Source organism: Stomoxys calcitrans, chromosome 2 (genome assembly GCF_963082655.1).
Source record: "Stomoxys calcitrans chromosome 2, idStoCalc2.1, whole genome shotgun sequence".
Lineage (NCBI taxonomy): Eukaryota > Metazoa > Arthropoda > Insecta > Diptera > Muscidae > Stomoxys > Stomoxys calcitrans.
The window spans coordinates 16,876,830-16,896,441 of NC_081553.1; the positions used below are offsets into that span (position 1 = coordinate 16,876,830).

Sequence of the window (19,612 nt, forward strand, 5' to 3'; positions counted from 1 at the left end):
GAAGTGGCTGCCTCTTTGCCTAAGCCAAGACAATATGCCTCATCTGTTGAAATTCCCATATGTTTTACCTTTTTCCCATTGACCTTACTATCGAAACATAAGTTAGTATTGGTCTAATTACGCACTACATATTTCCCAGTTCTGTTAGGCTTAATTTAAGTTCACAACCATACCATAGATTTTCTTGCAAAATTCATTAATGGAAATTTTTGATGCAATCTTTTTTATTAAAAAACACCGTGGAAGCAACAATTATTTTTACTATTATGAAGAATGAACTGTTTTTATGTCGATCGAAAAATATGCTACTGGCAATTTTTCGAAGCTCTTAACGTCCCTCGTATTCTTGGTAGTATTAAAGTTTGTGGTGAAAAGTTGGGGGAAAAATGAGAAAACACCACCTCTATCTCTCTATTACCACTTCCAATGCTACTTACGACTGGCAATAAAAAAGCAGTTAAATGAAATCGCCAACTGCAACACGCAATAGACCAAAAAACGCAGATAGTAAGGGATATAGCCATGCAAATGATATACGAACATAAAAGGCATAAACAACTGCTAAAATAAACCACCAACAAATATACATAGAAATGAAAATTAGTTTTTGAATTATAATAAAGGGACAAGTACAACAACAACAACAAACACAATAACAGCTTTGGCAAGAGGGGAAAAATAAACAAGAGTCACTCAAACCCCGGAAAAAAACAACAATGCGAGGGAGGAAAACACACAGGCCTTGGCTGGCTGGCTTTCCATTCAAAGACACACTTGTCGTTTTGCTTTCGCTGTCCGTCCGTCCATCTATCGAAGCGTCCGTCTGTCTGTGTTTGATCCTTGTTCAAAACTGGCAAGAAGAACAAGTGCATTGATGTAGCAGGCAGGCAGTCTTTTTCTATTCCCACACACACACACATGCACATTGGCAAATGAGCGAGTGAGCCCTGAGCGCGAATGAGCCAAGTTAACCAACCGAGCATAACAAACAACCCCCGACGGCTGACGACGGCGAGTTCAATCGATACCATGTACTAACAACACTGCAGGCCTAGGAGGCACTCCAGTACCAACGAGGAGAATATACTATATAGCAACGGCGAGTATTTGAGTTGGTTACCTTGGTAGCACCCAGTTTTTAGGGAAACAGCGGCGGCGGAGAAACGTCGACGGTGGAAAACTCCAAACTCACATACACATATCCTATCGGAAAAAACGTATCCTTAAAAACGATTTGTAAACGTATACAGAACACCAAGGGAATAACGTCATACTTTTTTCCTTCCAAAAATTTTATTGAAATTGGATTTTTCATTGAATTGAATAGAAAACCAACATCGGAATAAAATCAAATCCTGATTCAAATCAGCCAACTTATCATCCACGACCTCTTATTTCTTTTCGCAAGGATTTCACATCAAAGAAAAAAAAAATATTTCATAATTTTTTCGTCGCCCACATCGCGTGGCGAATTTTGGCCCCAGGATTAGCCAAGGATATAGAAGGCCAACATGACCACTAGATTAGCAGCCCCTAGAAGCTTTGTGCTGGCTGCTAATACGACGACAGCCGCCACGGGAATCATAGATACGTCGTCTCCTACACTGACGGTGGTGTCAACAGAAACAACATCGGCGGATACTATAACAACCGAATCAAATGTTTTACCCATTATTAATGCCACAACAAACGACATAACAGTGCCGCTAGAAACCCTGGTAACTAGGGACTCTTCTTCGCTCTGCTTCAATGGCGAGGAGTATCAGTTTATTACCACTGAACAATTGCAGGATATTATGACGCAGAAAACATTGGTGGCCGCAGCGGCGGATCCGCAACAACAACAGAACCCATCCTCCGGGGCAACATCGTCAGCGGGGACATTGCACACCGGGGGCCAAGACGAGGTGGCTGTCATTAATGTGGTGGTGCCCATGGATAATACTGACGGCTCCAGCAACGAAGCTCATCAGGCCACAATGAATACCTTGGCTGCCATTAAAGAGGGGGTTGTCGATTTGGCATCGCATCACAATAATAATGATGAAGGATGTCACCAATTTATAACTGTGACGGTGTCAGCCCAAGATGCTGGTCAAAACTATCAAGTGCAATATGTGGACGCGGAGCAGCTGTATCAGGCCAACTCAACGCAAACGCAGATTTCCTATCCCTTTTGTCCTCTGCAAGAGTTTCAGACACAGCAATCTACATTTTTCACCACAACTACGGCAGATTTTAATGCATCCGGCATAGCAGACCTATCGGTGAATGGTGAACATGGAGCCTCCTCGATTATGCCTTATCTGGTGCCAGTGGAGGAGAGTATGTTGCTCAATACCTCGTCGGAGGATATTCACAGTTCGCCGCAGACGCCCAATTCAACTTCAACATCGGCCATGGGCTCCCAGTGCCTAAACCTGATAGCTGACCATGATGAAAATTCCATGGAGACAGAAAATAATCATATCATGGGCGGCAGTTCCAATAAGATAGCTTCGGCCACCGTCAAATGGTTGTCCCAAAACTACGAGACTGCAGATGGGGTAAGCTTGCCTCGCTCCACTTTGTACAGCCACTACATGCAACACTGCAATGAGTGCAACATCGAACCAGTCAACGCGGCCAGCTTTGGAAAACTTATACGCTCGGTGTTTGCCGGTTTGCGTACCCGTCGCCTGGGAACACGAGGCAATTCCAAATATCACTACTACGGCATACGCATCAAGTCCGAATCGTTGCTCAAGAATCACGAACATGAAGAAAAGTCACCAAATTCCCAGAAAATTGCCCAACATGCCAAACACTTGGTGGCCAACACCACCATGCATCAACAAAGTGGCCATTCAAATACAAAAATCCCCTCTGGGGTACATTCCAGTGAATCATCGCCTACGGCATTCCCTAATGCCAATAAGAAGATGTCAAAGAAAATCATATTCAAGCCTGAAACATTTGCCACATGCTCACAACTGCTGGGCGATGGCACCGGAGCTATTCCTCATTTCCCTTTGCTGGAGTTGGATCACACCTTTGCATCCGAGATTACCGCTCAGGATGTTGAGATGTTTCGCATGCGCTACCAAGAACATTGCGAGAAATTCTTAGAGGCCATTTTGAACTTGGAATTCAATGCCATTGAATATCTGTGGCGTGATTTCTGGCTGCAGGCCTCCGAACAGCATCATTTGGAAAAGTATTTGACCAAGCGCAAATGGGACTTGCTGTGTTTCTCGCCCACCATACAAAAGTTTGTGCAAGACATCGATTATCAGTTTTTCCAGAATATGGTAGATGTCATAATACCCGATGTACTGCGTTCCATGCCCAATGCCTTAACACAGGCCATACGCAATTTCGCCTCCAACATGGAAATCTGGCTGAGTGAATGCATGTCGGATGTGCCCGAACAAATGGCGCACATCAAGAACTCCACAGTCTCGGCGTTTTGTCAAACCCTAAGGCGCTACACATCTCTCAACCATTTGGCTCAGGCCGCCAAGGCCGTCTTGCAGAATAGTACCCAAATATCCCAGATGCTCAAAGATTTGTCGCGAGTCGATTTTCACAATGTCCAAGAACAGGCAGCCTGGGTGTGCCAATGTGATCGCAAGATAGTGCAGCAATTCGAGAATGACTTCAAGACCACTCTGCAACAAAAGAGTTCTCTGGAGCAATGGGCTTCCTGGCTGCAGTTGGTGGTGGACACAGCTCTGCAGGAGCATCGTGGCAAACCCTCGTATGCCAAAGCTGCTCGTCAATTTTTGCTCAAGTGGTGCCTTTACAGTTCCATGGTCATACGCGACTTGACTCTGCGTTCAGCTCCCAGCTTTGGCAGTTTCCATTTGATACGCTTGCTCTACGACGAATACATGTTCTATTTGGTGGAACATAAAATTGCTCAAGCCCTGCAGAAGACCACGATAGCAGTGATTTGTGATCGCAACGAGAAGAATATCAACTTTGAATTGGATTATCAGTTGGAATTTATATCGACGGCAGCGGACACCTCCTCACCCATGCACTCTGAACCGGATGTCAAACGCATGAAGCATAGCAACTAAGTGTTGTGGAAACATATCATTTTATAAGTTACAAATTAAACAAAACGATATTTGCTCGAGGAAAATCGTCCTCCACTAAAACGAAAAAAAAAACAACAACAACAACGAAGTTTCATTAACTTAAGGATTATATTTTTGATATTTTTTCAGTGCCGCCTGCCTCTCCAGTATTATATATATGGGAGAGGGACAGACACCTACATACATATCTACGACATTGTCTACGGGTGACCGTCGATCCTCCTCAAAAGCAATACATACTAACATACACCACACATACTAATGTATTTTTTAAGTGTTTATTAGAAATTAGAAGGAAAAAAAAATGCTAAACTAAAGAAATTACCACCCTCATCCATAGAAAAGTTAATTGTGAGGGAAAACAAGAATTGCAAGTGAAATAAATAAATAAAAGATCAATGTGTTGGCAAGTGAAAAGTGATGCTATATAAAAAACCAAAAGATGTGACAAAATTAAAAAAAAAAAAAAAATAGAATAAACAAATAAAAATTAAAAAAAAGCATTAAAAAATAAAAATTTAAAAAATCTTAAAAAATATTTATGAAAGCAAAAATACAAAAAAAATTTAAAACAAAAGTTTAAAACTTTATTTATAAATCCTAAATAAAAATTAAAAAGTTTAAATAATAAATAAATTATTATATATATATTTTTTATAAATGAAATTATTATTTCAAACTTTCAATATTATATTTTTTAATAATTTTAAAACATAATTAATATAAAGTTTTTAAATTATTAAAAAATATAATATTGAAAGTTTGCAATAATAATTTCATTTATTAAAAAAAATGAATAACATATTAATTTAAATTATAAATAATATAAAAAGATTTAAATACTAAAAAAATTAATTCGTGTTTATCAAAATTTTAAAAATTAAAAAAAAAAATACTAAAATTGTATAAATAAATAAAAATCTATTTTTTTTAATTCAAAATTTTGTAAAACAAAAATCTTTAATAAAATAAATTTTTTTTTTTAAATTTAAATTTCAAAATTAAACAATTAAAAAAGAAATAAAATTATTAAAACATTAAGAAAACATTAAAAGATATAAAAACGAAAAAAAAAAATTAAAAACAAATTTATAAAAATATATATAAATAATAAAATTAAATTATTAATAGAGAAAATAAAAATAAATTTAAAACAAACGAAAAAAACTTTAATAAATATTATATTATATGTTTTAAAAATTAAATATTTATAAAAAATAAAAATACAATATAAAGTTTTTTTTTCAAACTTTTTGAAAAATGAAGAAATTAAATAAATAAAAAAGGAAATATTAATATTGGGTTGCCCAAAAAGTAATTGCGGATTTTTTAAAAGAAAGTAAATGCATTTTTAATAAAACTTAGAATGAACTTTAACCAAATATACTATTTTACACTTTTTTTCTAAAGCAAGCTAAAAGTAACAGCTGATAACTGACAGAAGAAAGAATGCAATTGCAGAGTCACAATTTGTGAAAAAATTTGTCAACGCCGAATATATGAAAAATACGCTTACTTTTTGGGCAACCCAATAGAAACTTTGGATATACAAAAAATTGTTTCCAAAAAGTAATAACAATAATAAATAAATAATAGGAAAATAGTTATAAATAATAATGCAAATTTGCTCATATACGTTCCATTAAGGAACAGGGCAAAATCCCGACATAAATAATAAAAGGTAAATAATAAAAATAAACAAAGAAAAAAATTTAAAGTTGTACGACTTAAGTCAAAATAAAGACAAAAAAATCCAAATTTTCCATTTAACTGTAAAGCATAAAATTAAAAAATTTTGTAAGGAAATATTTGAAATTAATTTAAAACAAAAATAAAAAAGTACGAATTAAAAAATAAAAACTATGGAATACATTTTCAAATTAAATAAAAATTAAAAAAAAAAATAATATATATAGAAATACTTTAAATCTTAAAGAGATACTAAAATTACAAAAAATATATAATTTGAGTATTTAAATTTATTATAGTGTGTGAAAATACACTATGCTATAAAGGTGGAGTAACATACTTGCGCGCGCATTAAAAATGCAACTCTGGAAACAAATCTCACAAAAGCAACGCGAAAATGTTTAACTCTGACGATTGAACTCGAGCGTCATTTTGTATTGCCATGCGTAAAGTGGTTCTTAAGCGTAAAAGTTCAAAATTATTTAACTTTTCCGCTTTGCTTTTGTGATATATGTTTGCAGAGTTGCATTTTTAATGCGTGCCCATATGTATAACTTCACCTTAAGATCAAACCAAAAATACATATAAATCCTTTAAAATTTTTAACAAAATAATGTCACAAACTTGTCAAGCCATATGAAATAATTGGCCAATATTATTGCAGTTACATTACAATGTGCATTTGAAAATATTTAAAAATTAAAAACTTGGTGTATATTTCCTGCAATTCGATTCCATATACTTGAATTTTACTTGGTGGCCTTATTGTGCAATAAATTAATATTAAAAAGTGCCTTCAGTAGTTGTGTATTTTGCTCAATATTTATATATTAAATTATATAAATAAAAAATAAAAAAAAAACTATATATACATTCATATGTACTAGATACGAAAAATGCTCTATACTTTTTACTCTTGATCTTAATTTATTGAAGTTTCATAGTAGCATTAGCTAAATATTACATAAACCACATGAACTTGATAAATCCAAACTATTCTAGTCCAATATTACATAAGAAATATAATTTATAAAAAAGAAAATGTATGAACATTTCATATTGAAGTAATAATAAAAAAAGTATTGACGAAATATTTTTTTAGATCGTTTTTATAACCAACACTAGTAGGATTTGTTGCATACACTGCACCATAGGGGGGATCATACTAATTGCGTCATTCCATTTGTAACATAAGATATGCAGACGATACCATATTAATAGCGACTACTATGACGGGACTGCAGAAACTGCTTAGCAAACTCTCAGAGCAAAGCAAAGAGTACGGTCTCAAAAATTAACTTTAAAAAAAAAAAAATATATGATGATTAGTCGACAAAAGTGAAATAAAATAGCTTTACTGATAATTGAAAACTCAGAAATTGGAAGAGTAATACTATGTTCAGACCAAAGCTGTTTTGAACAAAAATCTCGTTTTCCCTTTACAACATTCTGAAAACGGGAGGCCCCCGTAGCGCAAAGCATGTAAGCATGTCCAACTATGACACTGAACGCCTGGGTTCGGATACTGGCGAAACCATCAGAAAAAAATTTTCAGCGGTGGTTTTCTCCTCCTGTTCTATGTCATGTAAAACTTCTCTCCAAAGAGGTGTGGCACTGCCGCACACCGTTCTGACTCGGCTATAAAAAGGAGGTTCCTTATCATTGAGCTTAAAAATGAATCGGACTGCATTCATCGATATGTGAGAAGTTTGCCTATGTTCCTCAGTGGAATGTTCATGGGCAAAATTTGCATTTGCAATATTCTGAAAACGACTCGTTTTTCCTTTACAATTTATAAGGGAAAAACGACTCGTTTGCTGCAAAATCGAGTCATTCAAAGCATGTGAGTAAATAAATGCCTAAATTTTGCTGAATAAACACAGTCCTGAATAATGTCAAAAAAATCTAATGTTTTCAAAAAAAAAAAAAAAAATTGGGAAAATCGATTAAATTTTACAAGGTCAGAAAAAATATTTTTCAACAACAGTGCATCAAAACATTTATGTTGGAGTGTGAAAAAAATGCAATTTCCAAAACATCTGAACTAGTGTGAACGGTTAGGATGTTTTTCAAAACGACATAAGCAAAACGAGTCGATATTGACATAGTAAATATAGACATAACAAGTAAAAGCGTGCTAAGTTCGGCCGGGCCGAATCTTATATACCGCCCATCATGGATTGCATTTGTCGAGCTCTTGCCACGGTATCTCTTTTTAGGCAAACATTTCACTTCATTTCATTTCATTTCGGACCATAATTGAACTGGATTTTGGAGACCATAGTAGAAGTCATTGTGTAAAATTTCAGCCAAATCTAGTAAGAATTGCGCACTTTAGGGGCTGAAGAAGTAAAATAGGGAGATCGGTTTATAGGGGAGATCGGTTTATAAGGCTATAAACCGATTCATTCCATATTCGACACGTATGTTAAAGGTCATGGGAGACGCCGTTGCACAAAATTTCAGCCAAATCGCATAGCACTTGCGCCCTTTAGAGGCTCAGGAAGTCAAGATCCCATATCGGTTTATATGGCAGCTATATCAGGTTATGGATAGATTTGAACTATTCCTAGCAATGTTGTTGAAAGTTAAAACAAAACATCTCATGCAAAATTTTAGCTAAATCGGATAATAATTCCGCGCTCTAGTGGCTCAAGAAGTCAAGACCCCAGATCGGTTTATATGGCAGCTATGTCAGGTTATGGACCGATTTGAACAGATACAGCGCCGCATCGAAATGGCAAGAGATGCTTAATTTAAATACAAAAACATATTAAATAGTCATAACGTACAAATTAAGAAGAAATGAGCTACACAAAATGCTACATCCATAGAAAAAAGTTTGCTGAAAATAGCAAACACTGTCTGCTGAATATTAGTAGTTAATTTTGCTGCTTTTATAGCGGTAGTTCTGCTATTACAACATTAGTTCTGTAATTTCAGCGCAGCAGGCTGACTACTGAAAAATGTTTGTTGTTTGCTGAAAATGGCTGCTGCTTAGTTATTATGAAGGGGATGTTAGAAGAAAAAATAAAATACAAAGGTAAATGTGGTTCTAAGTGGACGTTTATAATCACCACTGAATGTTTACACTCATAGAAAAAAGTCTGCTGAAAAAAGCACTGTCTGCAGACTGTTAGTAGTTAATTTTGCTGCTATTACAGCATTAGGTCTATAATTTTAGAACAGCAGGCTAACTGCTGAAAAGTCTGTTGTTTGCTGAAAAAAAATGTAAATGTGTGTCTCAGTGGATGTTTATAATCACCACAAAATGTATGCTTCCCATAATCTTTTTCTTTAAATTTAGATACAAAAGCCGTATCTATGTTAGCGAGCTAAGCCATATTTCGAAATGTATTCCAATGAATAGATCAGGTAGCTTCTTTACAGTAATATTCCAAAATCAAAATCATCTCTTCCAACAAATTTTCTAAAAAATGCCTAAAGTAATCAAAACAAGTAACAGGCTTACATGAAAAATAGCAAAATAATTTTTTTTTAGAAGATTTTTGTGCTTCAAACAGCAGAATTTGTTGGCTAATTTAGCTAACCGAAATGTTTGATAATACAGCAGCCCTGTGTTTGCTGAAACAGCAGTGATGCCTGCTTTCCCATTTTTAGCACACAAAAACTGCATTTTTAGAAAACATTTTTGATCCAATTAATTTTTTAATTGAAACTGCTTCAATTACGAAAATTATTTTATAATATTAATATTTTTTTAAAGAAGTAATTGGAAAAATTTTCAATTTAAACATTTGTTGAAAATTTTAAAATTTTCAATTAATTTGTTAATTGATCCAATTAAAAGAATGATTGAATGTGGAAGCATGGAATTTTGAAATTCAATTAAAAAATGTTTGATTCAATTAATTAATTGATTGAAAATTAAAAAAATTTCAATAACGATTGAAATTTTCCCAAAAGGAAGAGAGATAGGCCCATTGATAAGTATACCGATCGACTCAGAATCACTTTCTGATGCGATTTAGCTATGTCCGTTTGTCTGTCTGTCCGTCTTTCCATGTTAATTTGTGTACAAACTAAATGTTGCAATTTTCATCCGATCGTCTTCAAATTTGGTACAGGCCTAGAGATAAAGCTTATGTAAATTGGAAAAAATCGGTTCAGATTTGGATATAGCTCCCATATATATGTTCGTCCGATTTGCAATAATAATAATGCAATTAAATGGTCAATTGTTAACCGATTCTCTTGAAATTTGGTACGAAGGATTTTCTCTTAACTATCGACATTACTGGTTAATTTCATATAAATCAGTTTACATTTAGATATGGCTCCCACATAAATGTTTGTCCGATTTGCATTAAGAATGCAAAAAATGGTCATTGTTTACCCATTCTCTTGAGATTTGGTACGAAGGATTCTCTCGACATTTCTGGTTAATTTCATTGAAATAGGTTGAGATTTAGATATAGTTCTCATATATATATATATATATATATATATATATATATATATATATATATATATATATATATCGCCCGATTTTCATTCATAGAGCCACCGCAAACGCATTTATTGACCCATCTTCCCAAAACTTTGTTCAACGCTTTCCTCGAAAACTTCTACAATGTATATAAAATTTGCTCGAAATCGGTTCAGATTTAGGTATTGCTCACATATATATGTTCGTCCGATTTGCAGTAATAATGCAATAAAATGGTCATATATTAACCGATTCTCTTGAAATTTGGTACGAAGGATTTTCTCTTAACTCTGCATATTACTGGAGAATTTCATAGAAATCGGTTCATATTTAGATATAGTTGCCACATATATATATCGCCCGATTTTCCTTTTAGTCAATACAGTTGTTTAAATTAACCAATCTTCCCAATATTTTGTACAGCGCTTTCCCCGACCACTATATCTAGGAAGGTTGCTCGAAGACGGTTCACATTTAGATACAGCTCCCATATATATTTGTTCGTCCGATTTTGGTAAATATTGCAATAAAGTGCTCATTTGATAATCGATACTCGAGAAATTTGGCGGGAAGGACTCTCGATATTACTGATGAATTTCAAAGAAATCGGTCTAGATTCAGATATAGCTTTCATATATGAATCGCCCGTATATACGGGCGATATTACTGAGAAGGTTGCTCGAAATCAGATCAGATTTAGATATAGCTCTCATATATATGTTCGTCAGATTTTGGGTAATATGCAATAATGTTGTCATTTGTCCATCGTATTTATTACAGTTTGAATATATTTGCTCTAAATTTGATACGTGTTTTTTTTACTACCTATCCGAAAACATCCGTAGAGGTCCATCAAAATTGGTTCAGAATTGGATATAGCTCCCACATTGTACTTATAAGGAAGGTGTAGGGTATTATTCAGTCGGCACCGCCCGACTTTTGCCCCTCCTTACTGGTTATATATATACAATATATATGTGTACCCTATTTGCATACATTAGGTCGGAAAGTTTTTCTATGGTGACAACACTAGTGTCATTTAAAGTAATTCTGCAAAGTCTTTCTAGTTTTACAAATTAAAAAAAAAGTCTTCAGAAATCTTTGAAATCTCTCGAAAGCTACCACAAACGTTTTTTACGCATGGTTATACGCAAAACGGCAGATGCAAATGATGCTTTTTCACTATTTGTGTGTGTCCAATCCCATGGCAGCCGGTTGTACGTACCGGATTAACCCGATGGAATTCTCCATCGGCAAGGGCTGCCGCCTGCTACAACAACTATTTGTGTCTGTTAAAAGATTTCCTTCCTTGTATCTGCAGTAGCAGTGCTTAAGTCTTTGGAAGAATTTTTGGACTTCAATCTGATTTCTGAAATAACGGAGACGCATTTCTCCATTTGGTTTTGCGTTGTTTGATTGTGGGAGAAATAAAATTGGATTGTCTAGGAAACAATATAACGCGTGCAAATTATAAATTTAATATTGAAGACTTTGTTGTTGCCGTTTACTTAAGCGTCACATGCAAAATACAGTCGAAACCGGATAAGTGGAACATAAAAAATGCGAAAGTTTTGTTTCACTTATCCGTAATTTTCAGTTATGCGTAGCTCGCATTTTAATTACAAGAATAGTAGATACATGGAGGAGGTTATGGCAGGTGATGACAAGAAGATCAGTAAGTTAAAGCAAGTATATGCGCAAAAATCTTTTCTTCTCGAATAATAAAATTTACCCAAATATACAAATAATCAAATTTCTCATAAACTTGTCGGATTATTTGTCTTTAATTTACCATATAATTAATACTAAACTGAATTAGAATAAGGAAATATGTTTAGACATTTTGTATAGGGTTGACAAATTCTAAATATCTTATCCTATATTCTTTTAATTGGCATGGGAAAATGACATACTCATTAAATATTCAGACTATATGTAAATGTTTCTTAAAAGACCAATTGGTCATGAGTGCAACAAGGATGAAAAAGTTCTCACGCTTTAATAAAATAAAAGGAGATCTACATACATGCATAGAAATTCCCCTCTTTTGCATACTCAAATTAGCTCAATCGCTAGAAAATACTCAACCCCTATCCACCAAGAATATGAAATGAAGCTCACTATCAACCCGCATAATAATACCATATTTTGTCCCATCTCCCTTTTGTAACGTTAATTTTAATCTTATTTGGCAGTTTGAACAAAACTCCTTTAACACTCCGTATTTCGCAGCAGAGAGACTACACATTTGATCTGTTGCAACTGGTAACAACATTTAACTGTAGGCCTTCTTTATTTACTTCCGTGCGGGACAAGGGCAGGTGTGCATTAGGCATCGGCAGCAAATGACCATATGGCAAATTACACGTGTTACAGTGAACGCATAACGTAACATTTTCTCAAGACAAACCATCATAAGGGATGCACAATGCACTTTGGTGGCATACGAGTATGCAATTGCCCATAAGTTGAATTTGCAGCATGTGGTGACACAGCAGAGCGACAAAGATTGGTAACACCCACTAATGTTTGGATATGGTCACATCATTTACAAGCTGTAATTATTGTGTTCTCATCTCTTTTTGGAGGCACACAATGGCATATGCTGTTAAATGTCATTTGCCTTGTTTAAAGCGTCTCCACTGGAAATTTGGGCCACTCGTTTGCTGATAATTTTTAAAACAAATGCTATAATTTTTTAATGCTTTCCTTTTGTTTAAATTGAAATTAAAATCTTTGTTTATTCCATTTATCGTTACAGGTGTTGGCGCCATGGACTCCTTGACCGGCTATACAATTCTTATTAGTGTTGCCCACACACTCTCGCGTCTTTTAAGCGACAAAAGACTATTGCTAAACCCCAAACTCAATATTCTCTTCATGATATTCAATGGCGAGTCCTATGACTACATTGGATCTCAACGCTTTATCTATGATGTGGAAAATTCGCGTTTCCCCAAACTATCGTCTCGCACTGCACCCATTGCATTGGAAAATATTGAATACGTTTTGGATTTGGGAACATTTGATACCATATCCAATATCAAATTGCATGCCTTATCCGAATTTCCCTATGCCAAAGCTATGCTGGAAAAGTTTCAACTATACGCTACAAAATCTAAATATGATTTCAATATACGCTTTGAAAGCTCTATTGGTTATCAAATGCCACCTACTTCGGCGCAATCATTTCTAAGAAAGAACATTTCATTTCCTGCTACAATCCTGAATGCTCCACCCTCAAATCGTTTCTATCATTCGGTATATGATGATGGAGCAAATGTGAGATACAATTATACAAACTCATCGCTGGACTACACCAAACTCATGGACCAAGCTGAGGCATTCAAGAAATTCAAAGCCAATGATGTACAAATGAAAATACGCAATGTTTCTGCGGTGGTGACCATGTCATTGTATGAGGTCTTAACGGGGAAGGAATACAATGGTGATATTTTACCTAGTCCGGTATTGATTGATGAGATTTTGTATTGTTTCATTAAGTCGCAGAATTGTCCGTTGTTTTTTGCGGCCTCCAAACCAAACAGTTTTAAGAAATTACCTTTAATCGCGCCAAATCGGTAAGTTTTAGATTTTTGTTTCTTAAAAAGGGCTTATCTTAATTGCACAAGTAATACACTTTTGCAAAATTTTTTTTATGTGCCTTAGGGTTGGGCATTTATTCACCAATTACTGAATGTCTGAATGCATTGCTAAAGATATGCTTGAAGATATGGAAATATGGTGTAATAAATGTAAATAACTGGGGACTTGAGGACATAATCATACGGGTGAGAGTCTGGTTGAAAATGTTCAATTACCACTAATTTGCTTTCATACCATTTCCGCACAAATAGACGAGATCTTAACTTCTAAGGCTTTCAATAAGAGAAAGTACGACACACTTAAAGGTGTGCCGATATCTTCGGCTCTGTTTGACCTCCAATCGATCTCTACCTCATCCCCAATCTGACGACAATTGTATGATCACAAGGGTTGGTCCACTATAGCGGTCGTCTTTAACTACGACGAATTCTAAGAGTTTTTACCAAAGAATCATGGGTTAACAAGCATAATCGAACTTTGGGTTTTCCGATGTTTCAGGGAGATATATGTTATAGAGTAGAGTACCAATCGGATATTAACATTTGGGGCGGGCAATGTGACTGGAAGCGAAAATGGCTTTGAGAGGTCCTTGCAAATCTTGCTTCTGAATATGGAATAAAGTCTAACCTGGAAGGATTTGTGGGTGATTTATAATGTTGCATCTGCTAGAGTACTTATATACAATGTATTTGAAAGTATTTACCCTAAACATATGATGATGTATATCCGTGAAGGTCACATGGCCCTGAAGGTCTTAAAAGTATAAAGGAGTACCCGGGGGAGCAAATTTTCTCAGCCATTAAATTTTCTCTAAAGACAAAATAAGATACAGCTCACTTATTAGCGAGTACACAGAAAAAAATATCACAAAAATTTTTTCAACTAAAAATTTTATTGAAAATTAAAATGTTTTCAATTAAAAAATTTATGGAATCAATCATTTATTAATTGAATCTTTTTTTTTTTTTCAATTACGATCGTGATTTAAATTTGATAACTTTCAATTATTGAATCAATTGATTCAATAATTTTTTTAATTGATCTGGCCGTTTTTCAATTACAATCGTGATTGAAACTTTTGTAATTTTCAATTAAACCATTAGTTGATTCATTAATTTTTTAATTAAATCTAAATTTTTTTTAATGCGATCGTGATTGAAATTTTCAATTAAAAAATTAATTGATTCAAAATTTTTTTAATTGAATCCAAAAATTTTATATATAAAATGTGAATGAAAATGTAATCTTTTTCAGTTAAAAAATAATGGCCAAGAACACTAAATTTTTTTCAATCAATTCGTTCGCTAAATCATTCAAAACAGCTGATTTAATAGAGGGGAAAATAGCTGTCTTCATTTAATATGCAATTTTTTTTTTGAAAAAATTTTCTATCACCTTTTTCAAAATCTGTGATTGATATTATCATTTTCGTGATTGAAGCAGCAATTAAAAAACTAGATTAATCAATTAATTTCGTGATCGAAACCGATTTTAATTTTTTCCGTGTAGGTGAAAGCATGTAATCTTTTAGTGGCAAAGTAGTCCAAAGAGACCCTTGGTTAGACCGGAAACGCGATCACTGTAGTCTGCCCAATGCATTCAATTTGCACACCATATTTAGATTAAAATTTTTTACGGTTTTTATATTTTTGATCGTCATGACATTTTAAGTCGATCTTGCCATGTCCTTCCGTCTGTCTATCGAAAGCACGCTAACTTTCGAAGGAGAAAAGCTAGCCGCTTGAAATTTTGCACAAATACTTCTTTTTAGTGTAGGTCGGTTGGGATTGTAAATGGGCTTTATCGGTCCATGTTTTGATATAGCTGCCATATAAATCGATCTTGGATCTTGACATCTTGAGCGTCTAGAGGGCGCAATTCCTATCCGATTTGGCTGAAATTTTGCACAACGTGTTTCGATATGACTTCCAACAACTGTGCTAAGTACGGTTGAAATCAGTCCATAGCCTGATGTAGCTGCCAAGTTTTATTCGAATTGGCTGAAAGTTTACAAAATGACTTCTGCTATGGTCTCCAACATTCAATTCGATTATGGTCCAAATTGGACCATAACTTGATATAGTTCCAATAGCATAGCAATTCTTTTCTTTTATCCTTTCTTCTCCTTTGGTCGGCTAAAGACATACCGGGAAAATAACTCAACAAATGAGATCTATGGTGGAGGGTATATAAGATTTGGCCCGGCCGAACTTAGCACGCATTACTTGTAAACCCTAGCTCATTTGGTCATTCCGAAATATCAATTTCCCACCCTACATAGCATATATTTTTCAGATCGTCGTAAATTCTAAGACGTTATAACGCTATTCGTGTGTCTGTCCGTCTATCTGTGTGTCCGTCTGTTGTAATCAGTCTACAAACACCCATTAAAATTTTAAATATTGAGGTGAAATTTTACACAAGCTCTTGAACGGACCAAATTGCATAATATTTGGATATAGCTGCCATATAGACCGTATAGATGTTCTAATTTATGGTCTTGAGCACATAAAAGGCGCATCTTTTGAGTTGTACTAAAGCCCTAAATCCGAACCAAATATGCTTAATATCGCGCCAAATTTCTATATAGCTGTCATATAGACCGATCTGGGTATTCAGGGTCTTAAACCCATAAAAGCATCATTTATTGCCTGAAATTCGGAACAGTCGGATACTCCCAATATCCGAACGGAGTATGGCCGAGATCGGACCATAAATATAGCTGTGATATAGACCGATCTGCGGATTCAGAGACTTAAGCCATTAAAAACCGCTTTTATAAATCTATTTCGCTGAATATTGCAACAGCCAGTTGGCTTGGGCCACCTGATATCCGAACCGAGTATGGTCCACATCAGAGCGTACTTGGATATAGCTGCCATATATGTACCTGACCTATTTGTAAAAGCCGCAAACGAAGCATTTATTATCCGATTTCGCTTAAATTTAGAGCAGTGAGTTGGATACGGCCACCACCCGATATCCGAACCGAGTCTACTCGACAGCAAAAATTAATAACGTATAGCTATCATATTGACCGATCTGCTGATTCAGGGACTTAAACACATGAAAGCGCATTTAGTACCAGATTTGGTTGAAATTTGGAATAGTGATATGGATTGAGCCACCCAATATCCGTATCCAGTATGGTCTACATTATAAAATTCTTGGTTATAACTGCCATGTAAACCGATCTGCCGACCAAGGGTCTTAAACGCAAGGGTCTTAAAACGAGGCTCGTTTATTATCTGATTTCGCTGAAATGTATAAGAGCCAGTTGTGATAGGCCAAACTATATCCGAACCGATTATGGTCCAATTTGGATATAGCTGCCGTCTATTCCGACGTACCGATTTAGGGTCTTACCCTCATAAATGCCTCATGTTTTCAAATTTTCAATTAAATTTTCTCTCAAGAAAAAATAAGGATATGTCATCGAAATGGACCTAGGTTTTATGGAGTTCTGATCTTTTACGCAAAATAATCAGGCATTTGAAAATCATTAACAATCCTTCTTTTGCTTTTCAGCTATATCAGTGTCAATAGAGACACCGAAGAAGCAACACTTTGGACCCTTCGGATCATGGGCTATCTGTTGTCGCAAAAACTAGACAATGTCCCTAGAGAGAATTGCACCTATTTACCACGTTATTGGTTTGCTGGCTACAACAAACAGGGCGAATGTCGTTTGACCACACAAAATGATTCATTAGCCTTAAGTCCTGCATTTACAATTGAAAGTAAGTTTAAGTACACAAAAAATAAAATACAACATGACTTCAATTTTGAATAACAAATTTCAGATTACAATTGGAGCTCTGGTGAATACTCCACATGGTCTGAGTCAACATGGAGTTCATTAAGTTCCCGTTTATTCTTACGGCCGTCCCGAACACATGAAATTATCACCTTGACCACCGGCATTGTGGTCTTTTTATTGTCATTTTGTTTAATTTATATTATCAGCACAAAATCAGAGATACTTTTCGAAGATCCCGGACCAAATGCTAGCACAGATGCGTAAGATATTTTTCACTCTTGATTTTATTGTGTATCTATGTGTCTTTATTCGAATTTCTTGTAATTTTGCAGGAAAATGTTATTGTTAATAGTGTGTGTTTTTTTCTTTTTTTATATGATTTTCTGTTTCTATGTTTTATTCTTGTTTTATTTTTCTTTTCCCGTTTTTCCAAAAATAGGTTAAACCCACCTACGGCTTGTTAAAATATGATCTCCTCCCCTCTCTACCATCATGCCACAATTTTGTTTCTAACACTTTTATTGCACTACTTACTGCTACCAACCGTAGAAAACAACTACAAGAACAACCAGAACAACAATATACAACTTTAGAATTGCAATACTCCTGGCATAGATGTGAAAAGGTTCCATTTTTAAGCTGGAACTGTGTGTTTTTTATTTTTTTTTTTTTTTGCTAAAGACTTAAGTGTTTTCTTTGTTTCTTTTATAGATACAAAATAGTTTGTATTTTTGTATTAACGCTATGTTGTAACTAAATCATTTCTTTTTTCTTACATACATGACATTTCGTAGTTGTTTTAAGGCTAGACTAGAGATTTAGCAATTTTGGGATACTCGAAAGGGCCAGATTTCATAACCTTGTTTGCCATTCTAAGGCTACATGGAATTGTAAGATTTTTTATTGGAACTATCACATCCATATAAAAATTTTTTAAAAAAAATATGGGAGCAGCATTGTCTTTTTGCGACTAAAAGTGCTTTTGCACGACATGTGCTTTGTGCATATGTGCTGTCACTTTCTGTACATACAATACTTTTCTTATGTACGCAAACATGAATAGAGCGCGCTCTAATGGTCAAATATTTTCATACGTATTGTAATTTTCTTTTAATAAACATCTGTTTACATGTATGTTCGATGAATTAAGAGCTCTTTTTAGTCGAAATTATTGCATATGTATTCCAAAATCCATTTTTTCGTATTAAAGGCCTGGTTATGCTCTCATAAATGTACCGTAAATGTATCGTACAACTTTCAGAGTTGCCTTATGCTTGAAAAAAAGAAACACAATCATACATATCGTGTAATACCACCTTATGTGTTTATTGGGGCTTGTTCTAAGTCCTGTGTCTCTTATGTTTGACGAAATAACAACTCCCTTTTATCGAAATAGTTGCATATATATTCCAAAAATCATTTTTATACTCTCCACTATAGGATAGGGGTATACTTATGTCGTCATTTTATTTGTAACATATCGAAATATGCTTCTAAGACCCCATTAGGTATTTATATTCTTGAACGTCATGACGTTTTAAGTCGATCAAGCTATGTCCGTCCGTCCGTCTGTCCCTCGAAAGCACGATATCGTTCGATGGAGTAAAGCTAGGCGCGTAAAATTTTGCAAAATACTTTTTATTAGTGTAGGTCGGTTGGGATTGTAAATGGGCCAAATCGGTCCATGTTTCGATATAGCTACCATATAAACCGATCTTGGGTCTTGACTTCTTGAGCGTCTAGAGGGCGCAATTCTCGTCCGATTTGACTGATGGAATGGTTCAAATCGGTTCATAACCTGATATAGCTGCCATATAAACCGATCTGGGGTCTGGACTTCTTCAGCTCTTAGAGGCCGCAAATCTTATCCGATTTGGTTGTAATTTTGAATGAGGTGTTTTGTTATGACTTCCAATAACTGTGCTAAGTATGGCGCAAATCGGTACATAAACTGGTATAGCTGCCATATAAACCGAACTCGGGTCTTGACTTCTTGAGCCTCTAGAGGGCGCAATTCTTGTC

General features: G+C 34.9%; 2 protein-coding genes across 2 annotated transcripts in view; both read left to right on the forward strand.

Moving 5' to 3' along the window:
* Positions 1 to 18,973, forward strand: part of LOC106081860 (nicastrin) — a 35,356-nt gene extending 16,383 nt beyond the window's left edge. Inside the window, exons 4-7 of the mRNA XM_013244097.2 lie at positions 12,986 to 13,805; positions 17,359 to 17,570; positions 17,634 to 17,850; positions 18,030 to 18,973. Coding sequence (XP_013099551.2) covers positions 12,986 to 13,805; positions 17,359 to 17,570; positions 17,634 to 17,850; positions 18,030 to 18,054 — 1,274 coding nt within the window. The 3' untranslated portion in view covers positions 18,055 to 18,973. The remainder of the gene's footprint in view (positions 1 to 12,985; positions 13,806 to 17,358; positions 17,571 to 17,633; positions 17,851 to 18,029) is intronic.
* Positions 612 to 4,443, forward strand: LOC106081859 (DNA-binding protein RFX2). The gene has a single exon (XM_013244096.2). It carries the CDS (start codon positions 1,512 to 1,514, stop codon positions 4,062 to 4,064), a length of 2,553 nt encoding a protein of 850 aa, XP_013099550.1. The 5' UTR covers positions 612 to 1,511; the 3' UTR covers positions 4,065 to 4,443.
* Positions 18,974 to 19,612: the final 639 nt, after the last annotated feature.